This window comes from Emys orbicularis, chromosome 16 (genome assembly GCF_028017835.1).
Source record: "Emys orbicularis isolate rEmyOrb1 chromosome 16, rEmyOrb1.hap1, whole genome shotgun sequence".
Classification (NCBI taxonomy): domain Eukaryota; kingdom Metazoa; phylum Chordata; order Testudines; family Emydidae; genus Emys; species Emys orbicularis.
The window spans coordinates 33,399,242-33,407,551 of record NC_088698.1 but is presented as its reverse complement, the minus strand read 5'-3'; the positions used below and the strand labels follow the sequence as shown (position 1 = coordinate 33,407,551).

The 8,310-nt window shown below is 42.6% G+C and overlaps 1 protein-coding gene across 1 annotated transcript; it reads right to left on the bottom strand.

The window, feature by feature from the left end:
* Nucleotides 1–256: 256 nt before the first annotated feature.
* On the bottom strand, nucleotides 257–8,081 carry CCDC117 (coiled-coil domain containing 117). Its single transcript, XM_065418012.1, has 5 exons — nucleotides 7,721–8,081; nucleotides 4,813–4,863; nucleotides 4,175–4,405; nucleotides 1,858–1,995; nucleotides 257–512 (listed from the first exon to the last, which is right to left on the bottom strand). The coding sequence occupies exons 1-5, from the start codon at nucleotides 8,077–8,079 to the stop codon at nucleotides 257–259; spliced, it is 1,035 nt and encodes a 344-aa protein (XP_065274084.1). The 5' UTR covers nucleotides 8,080–8,081.
* Nucleotides 8,082–8,310: the final 229 nt, after the last annotated feature.

Genomic DNA, 8,310 nt, shown 5'->3' with positions numbered 1-8,310 from the left:
TTTGAGAACCTCTTCCTTGCTCAAAAGGCCACTGGACTTCTTGTAAAAGATGCTGCTTTTAACAGACTATAAAGCTTTTCTCCAATCTCCTACAGTTGCGACTGCCCAACTCCAGATTCTTCTGGTTGTTACCAGAAAACAAAAAACCCCAATAATAATAACTTCAGGTCCACACCTCATACCTGGAAGGTAGAGGGAGTGAAAAATCAGCCACAGAAACCTTCAGAAATCACCATTTCAGCCTGAAATCTGGCTTCTATAATTCCATCTCCTCTTCCACACATCCAGATGTTCCCAAGCTACTATATAGTCCTGGAGATATCACAGTTTGTTGTGCTTCAGAGAATGTTTCAGTTTGTGGTTGGAAGGCGGCTCCAAGAGTTGATTGCTTGGCCTGGCAACCTTCTGTCCCCTGCTGCTTGTAGTTTTTAGCAACAGAAACAGATTTCAGTTTGTCTGTGAGGAATTCAGGGAGAGGTTTCCAGAGCACCAGCTCCATGGAGGGACGGCTCCTAGAAGGGATGGAGTCTTAGTTTAATCAAAACTCTTTCAATCACAGTTGTGACAAATGAAAACCACCTAATTTCCTCATCCACTTAAGTCTCTGTGTGTGGAGAAGAGTCCCCCAAGGCACATGCACTAGTGTTTTGTCCAATCTTCTGGAGAAAGTTCCAATTCCTCCCCTTGGGAGACTATTTCACAGCCTAACAAAAGTTTTTCCTGATTTTCATCTTAAGTTTCCCCTTTCTTAAATTCATTCCATTACTCTCAATTCTAACCCCAGGTACAACATGAAATAATTCTTCTCTCCCACTGCACCAACCATGAAGCTCACTATTGTTCACCACACACTGAGACCTTTCCCTTGATATGGAAACCTTCATATATGAACAGCAGGCTATAAGGTTAGTGAAATTGAGAGAATATATAACATTATGTATTAGACGGAGCATACAACAGAGTTTTTTGAATACTGCGTACAGATGTCATCTCATCTCAAAAAAAGATATACTGGCATTAGAAAAGATTCAGAGAAGGGCAACTAAAATGATTAGGGGTTTGGAACGGGTCCCATTTGAGGGGAGATTAAAGATGCTAGGACTTTTCAGCTTGGAAAAGAGGAGACTAAGGAGGGATCTGATAGAGGTATATAAAATCATGAGTGGTGTGGAGAAAGTGAATAAGGAAAAGTTGTTTACTTGTTCCCATAATATAAGAACTAGGGGCCACCAAATGAAATTAATGGGCAGCAGGTTTAAAACAAATAAAAGGAAGTTCTTCTTCACACAGCGCACAGTCAACCTGTGAAACTCCTTGCCTGAGGAGGTTGTGAAGGCTAGGACTATTAACAGGGTTTAAAAGAGAACTAGATAAATTCATGGCGGTTAAGTCCATTAATGGCTATTAGCCAGGATGGGTAAGGAATGGTGTCCCTAGCCTCTGTTTGTCAGAGGGTAGAGATGGATGACAGGAGAGAGATCACTTGATCATTACCTGTTAGGTTCACTACCTCTGGGACACCTGGCATTGGTCACTGTCGGTAGACAGGATACTGGGCTGGATGGACCTTTGGTCTGACCCAGTACGGCCATCCTTATGTTAGTCTATATGAATTCAGAATTCTACTGTAAATTGCAAGTACCCTATTTTTAGCAACTACATATAATGCCCTCCTACACAATACAATACAGTACATCACAAACACATTATCAAAGAATCTTCCAACAGTAATGCTATAAAGAATTACAGTAAAATCAAGTCTTGCTCAACAGAGGAGAGATGGACTCTGTAGGCAAACCCCTTTTCTCCATTTGGGTATGTTATCTGTGTAGTTCCAACATTTCCTCAAGAACTTACATGGACTCTATTATTTTTTTTGTCAGGGCTTGATCAAAATCCCTCCTCAGCCCCTTCTGAAGAGTATCAGACAGGACAAGGGTGGGCAGATTGCTAGTATTCCCATCGGCATGAACGTCTTCATCTTCATCAATTATCCTAAGAATGGAGGCAGGAAAGGGGGAAATAATACATCTTATTATTGACCATATCACTGACAAATATGTATACCTACTGCTAACAGACATGTATACCTACTGCTAATTGAATCCCATTCAGGGGAGAGAATGCAGTTCAACCACACAATATAAAACAGCAACATTGAGTTAAGCAGCAATTTCATCTTCTCAGATCCCTGTAGTTTAGCTTCAAAGATTATTTTCAGCTGCTCTGAAAGGTCCTGAATTTTGGTGACCCCATGCTACAGCAGCTCAGAGTACTGATTAGAATGACCCAAAGCTTGACCACTTAGGATGCACTGCAAGAATTGCCTTTTTGGTAAAGCTCTTGTATATAAATTTCTAAGAATATCTACAGATGTACCCAGCAGAGCATCTGAAATCCTAGAAAAGGGCAAACAGAAGAATCCTGTATGTAGTCCACTATGGACCTCACAATGCAGATCCAGAGAGGTGTTACAAAAGTCAGATCTCACATCACAAACTAATCACTTTAAAGGTATAACTCACTGCTACAAAACTTTGTTAACACTGACTTAAGGCTGACCTGCAGCACTGTGAGAGTGCACCTATATTTAAGCCACTGAAATCCAAAAAATACTGTCTTGTGGGTTGAAGTATCATTTTAAAGTGTTCACTGTAGTTTGTGCAATGCTTATTTTTCTGTATGAGATAGGGGGATACCAACTTTGAAGTTTACTGTGACTGTTTTAAAAAAAACAAAAACCATATGACTAAGTTTTCTTTAGACCCTTTTTTCCACAAGAGCTACAGCACTTTGAAAGATGAAACTAATAAGTGTGAATCTTTGGTTTGTGTAGACTGGGTGAATTACAGAAATTTCAATTTTGTTTTCTGTATTTATTTTTCCAAGATCATGATAAAGTTTGTTACTCTTTTGATTGACAACAGTATCCTGTGCTACATTAGTCGACCTTATACCAGTCCTTATAATAAGGCCTTCTACTATGAATGCGCTTCCTGATGCTCAACAACTCCTTTGACAAGAGTCCCAGCCAAAAAGGATGAATGGTTCACTGGCTAGCATACTAGCCTAGGACTTGGGAGACCCCAGGTTCAACTCTCAGCTCTGGGGCAAATCACTTACGTATCTCTGTGCCTCAGTTCCACATCTGTAAAATGGAGACATTATCACCTCCCTCCCTGTGTCATGAGAATAAATACATTAAAGACAGATGTTCAAATAGTACAATAACGGGGGTCACGGATGTAAGACAGATAGTCCCACTGTTCCTCACCATTTCCTGAACATGTGGCATGGGTACATTACCTTTATGCTGCTTCTTATTACCATCATTCATTCAATCTTTCCTCTCTTAATTTATACTATTTTCCTTGACAATACTTAAGTAAAATCCGAGCATGCATGAGGATTTTAGAACACTTTAGATTACTAGATCTCAAACCAGAAGCTTTGCTTTAAGGACAAATCTTCCAGAAGGAACCCCTAGGTAATGCAGGCAAAAAGCAACTAATGGGCATAACACATTCTCAGCAAGCTGCCAAGGGCAGGACTTTAATTTGTAGTACATGGGTGTTGCTCAGGTGCGGTGGCTATAGGATATCACCCTGAGCTTCCCAGTTACCATGATGACAGGCTGCCTGCAAAAATTCTGGCTTGCAACTTTCTCTAGCTTGTGCCACATTGTAAATTTAACTTTAACCCTGAATAACTGTAATACTGTATCCCCAAAGGGGCAGTGGGTGCCGGACACTAGCTGAAATCAATCCTGACCCCATAACACCAATTCGGGGAGGATAAGAGGCATAGTTTGATCCCCCAGTGTGTCAAAATAAAGTTAAGAACTGTAAAATTTTGATGGGGGGCGGGAGGGGGGGGGGGGGAGGGTTGAAGGGGGCTTTATCTTGAAAATGCCTTGCTCACAACTACCTCAAATTTGGACCAATCACTGTATTCCAGATTCCCATGAGGTAAAGCTGTTATCAAGACAATCCAAGTCACCATGTGGATTTTAGAGCACTTAAAAAAAAAAAGCTGTTAAACAGTAAGCTAGTCTCAACCCTACTTACAGTGGTGCTGCCACCCTACTACAATAAACTCAGTTATCCCTTAAACAATGCCTATGAATAAAGGGAAAGCTAGGAAAAAACCCACTCTACTCAATCCCTGCGTTTACCTGTCCTCAATTTCCTGAAGCTTCCTGCGGGCAACCTCGCACTGATGTTCCCCCATTGTCTGATCCATATCTTCACAGGGAATTTCTAACAAGCCAGCTTCATGAAGACTACCAATGCACTGCCTTGCTACCTCCCCAGCTGCCTGCTGACCTGCACAGAGAATCTCTTCAGTGCTGGGATTCGGAGAGTAGTAAACAGTTTCAATCAGTCTCTTCTTCTTCACAGGGCAACTAGGAAACCAAGCAAATTTATAGTTGGCAACAGAGAAATCTCTGACATCGTAAAAAAACTATTAAGATCTTTGTCTGTCACACCTATTTCTACAGAGCTGCATACTTTGTCTGTTGAGAAAAACTTCACTTTCAATGTACAATTACAAAAATGCTTTTTCAAGAAAATCAGCATCACACATTCAGTTAGATTTGTATTATACAAACTGGACTGGATTCAAGGTTTCTGTTTATGTTCAGGAAAGAACAATTGAGAATGGTTCCAAACAGTAGTAGTATTGGGAAAGATTCCCTCACCCAAGCACAGTGCAATCTTTTGAGCTCTACCCTAGATCACGCACCGTCACCACATAAGACAGAGAGTGAATCAGGCTAAAAGCAAGTCACTGAAGACAAGTTTAACTTACCCATCCACCTCTTCCTCTAGTTTATGCTTCTTTCCACAGCGAAGAGAAACTCTGGAAAGGGAGAATGAACAGTTATTTGACTACTAACAGTGTTTTATACCTTTGGATGGAATTGAGTGTGATCAAGAAAATTAAAGCAGATGTTGCTGGTGGGTGATGTTCCATGGCTTTCAGTGTGCGGGTCACCTTGATGTAATCAGATGAGGGGAAAAACAGAGCCAAAGATGCATTAGTCTAGAAACAAATCTGTTAAAACGAAAACAGTTGGGTATAAAGGGAAGCAGTTTACCTTCACACATCTCTTCTTGAAATTAGTTACCTGAATATAATTGAAATAGGGCAACGTTTGGATCATCTGGTAACTAGTCTCAACCATGATGGCCAAAGTAGAAGGCAAGTTCAAGTAAGTGTGAAGCATGACATTCTAAACATGACACGTATTTTTGCTCCCAAAAATAAAGACAGAACACTCTAAAACTGGGTTTGCTCAGCTGCCTTTTGCTGATTTCCATGACAGTTTCTTTCTTGTACTGTGTTTGTGGGGGAAGGTGGGAAAGGAATAGATGTATTTTTCCTGAAGCATTCCTGTTTCTTGAAGTGAGTGCTTAATCATCATAGAATCATAGGATATCATGGTTGGAAGAGACCTCAGGAGGTCATCTAGTCCAACCCCCTGCTCAAAGCAGGACCAACCCCAACTAAATCATCCCAGGGCTTTGTCAAGCCAGGCCTTAAAAACCTCTAAGGATGGAGATTCCACCACCTCCCGGGGGAACCCATTCCAGTGCTTCACCACCCTCCTAGTGAAATAATTTTTCCTAATATCCCACCTAGACCTCCCCCTCTGCAACTTGAGACCATTGGCTTCTTGTTCTGTCACCTGCCACCACTGAGAACAGCCTCGCTACATCCTCTTTGGAAGCCCCTTCAGGTAGTTGAAGGCTGCTATCAAATCCCCCCTCACTCTTCTGCAGACTAAATAAGCCCAGTTCCCTCAGCGTCTCCTCATAAGTCATGTGCCCCAGCCCCCTAATCATTTTCGTTGCCCTCCGCTGGACTCTCTCCACTTAGTCCACATCCTTTCCAGGGGGGAGGGGGTTGGATGGCGGGCAAAACTGGACGCAACACTCCAGTTGTGGCCTCACCAGGGCCGAATAGAGAGGAATAATCACTTCCCTCGATCTGCTGGCAATGCTCCTAATAATGCAGCCCAATATGCCGTTAGCCTTCTTGGCAACAAGGGCACACTGTTGACTCATATCCAGCTTCTTGTCCACTGTAATCCCCAGGTCCTTTTCTGCAGAACTGCCGCTTATCCAGTCGGTCCCCAGCCTGTAGCGGTGCACGGGATTCTTCCGTCCTAAGTGCAGGACTCTGCACTTGACCTTGTCGAACCTCATCAGATTTCTTTTGGCCCAATCCTCCAATTTGTGTAGGTCACTCTGGACCCTATCCCTACCCTCCAGCGTATCTACCTCTCCCCCCAGCTTAGTGTCATCTGCGAACTTGTTGAGGGTGCAATCCATCCCATAATCCAGATAATTAATGAAGATGTTGGGGGGGAAAAAATGGCCCCAAGACCAACCCCTGGGGCACTCCGCTTCACACCGGCTGCCAACTAGACAACAAGCCATTGATCACTACCCATTGAGCCCAACAATCTACCCAGCTTTCTATCCACCGTATAGTCCATTCATCCAATCCATACTACTTTAACTTGCTGGCAAGAATACTGTGGGAGACCATATCAAAAGCTTTGCTAAAGTCAAGGTATATCACATCCACTGCTTTCCCCTCATCCACAGAGCCAGTTATCTCATCATAGAAGGCAATCAGGTTAGTCAGGCATGACTTGCCCTTGGTGAATCCATGTGGACTGTTCCTGATCACCTTCCTCTCCTCCAAGTGCTTCAAAATGGACTCACTGAGGACCTGCTCCATGATTTTTCCAGGGACTGAGGTGAGGCTGTAGCTCCCCGCATTCTCCTTCTTCCCTTTTTTAAAGATGGGCACTGTATTTGCCTTTTTCCAATTGCACAGCTTTAGTCTCTTAACATGGTTTAATGGCACATTAATCAAACTAATCACACAAACAGAAAAATCAAAAATCTGCAGTGTACTACTGATCTGAATACACACACTTTTCATCCACATTAAAAAGAATGCAGCCGTCTTCTTTCGTATGGCATTTGAGAAGCAACGGGCTGGGATTATAATTGAATGTTAAGATTCTAAAGCCATTCTAATGCTTTTAGAGTATCTGTGTGGATCCCTTTGTACCACCACTGTAAGCATGAACGGGACAATTGTTCTGTGATACATCGCAGGGTTTGTACCTCAACATGTGGTTGAATGCAGTTCATTGCCTACAGGGAAGGCAAAACCCTGGGATTTAAAGGACTTCCTGGTCATAAAACAATGGCAATAATGGCCCATACCTTACCTCAAATAGGCCCATCACTGCGAATTACGCAGCTCAACATCGAGGGCCTATCCATCACAAAGTGCGATTACACCACAATGATCCTGCAGATTCAACACACCGATGTCCTTGTGCTACAAGAAACACACCTGGAGAGCGAAAGCCACCAATCGAACGGAAAGAAAGCAGTAAAAACATTATAGCTTTTAAATCAAGTCCACATTTCAGCATCCAATTATGTAAATGCAAACATCCTTTTGTTCCCCAGACAACTGCGACACACCCTAATCCTACTGGTGGGGTAGGAAGTAAGAAAAACAGAAGGAAGGGAACATGACAGTACAAAATTCTCAATCCCAGTATAATACTGAACGAATTACAAGATCTGAAAAATTAGATCCTTTATGAAAACTCAGACATTCAGAAAAATACACTATAGATAAGAGATGCTGTCCCCCACCTTTCCCTTGGTTTTTTTGTACTTACTGGGTGCAACTCTGCTGTTGCAATAAGACTGGTGGGTTTTCACTGTTTGTGAAAGAAACTGTTGCAACAGTCAAGCCCTCAGTATAGCTTCCAGTTGCAGCTAGGGAGGCAAGGTCCAGGTTACTTTGCACGTATGAGCTGCTGAGGTCAGAGCCTTCTACTATATTATTTCTGTTCCCTGCCATAGCCACCATGGTTTGTTGGGGATATTCATGACCAATAACTCCAGGCTGGGATTCAGTCTGTATGATTCCAGGTTGGAAGGTACTGTCAGGAAGAGTTGCTAGAGCCTGAGGAAACTCCACAGAAGAAACAGGAGGAACTCCTTGAAAGGATCTGCCCAGGGTTGCCATTTTCATCTGTACCTGGGGGAAAAGACAAACCAACCCAGAACACTGTGACTATAAGCAAACATGCCGCATAAGCATCAGTGAGGAAAAGGCCAGGTCTATAATCAGAGGTTTTGCTGGCATGGCCTTGTTGGTTAGGGTGTGATTTTGTTTTAACAATAAAATTATGTCAGTAAGAACCCTGGTGTGGATGCCGTTATACAGGCAAAACAGTTCTTTTGCTGGTATCATTTACTAGTT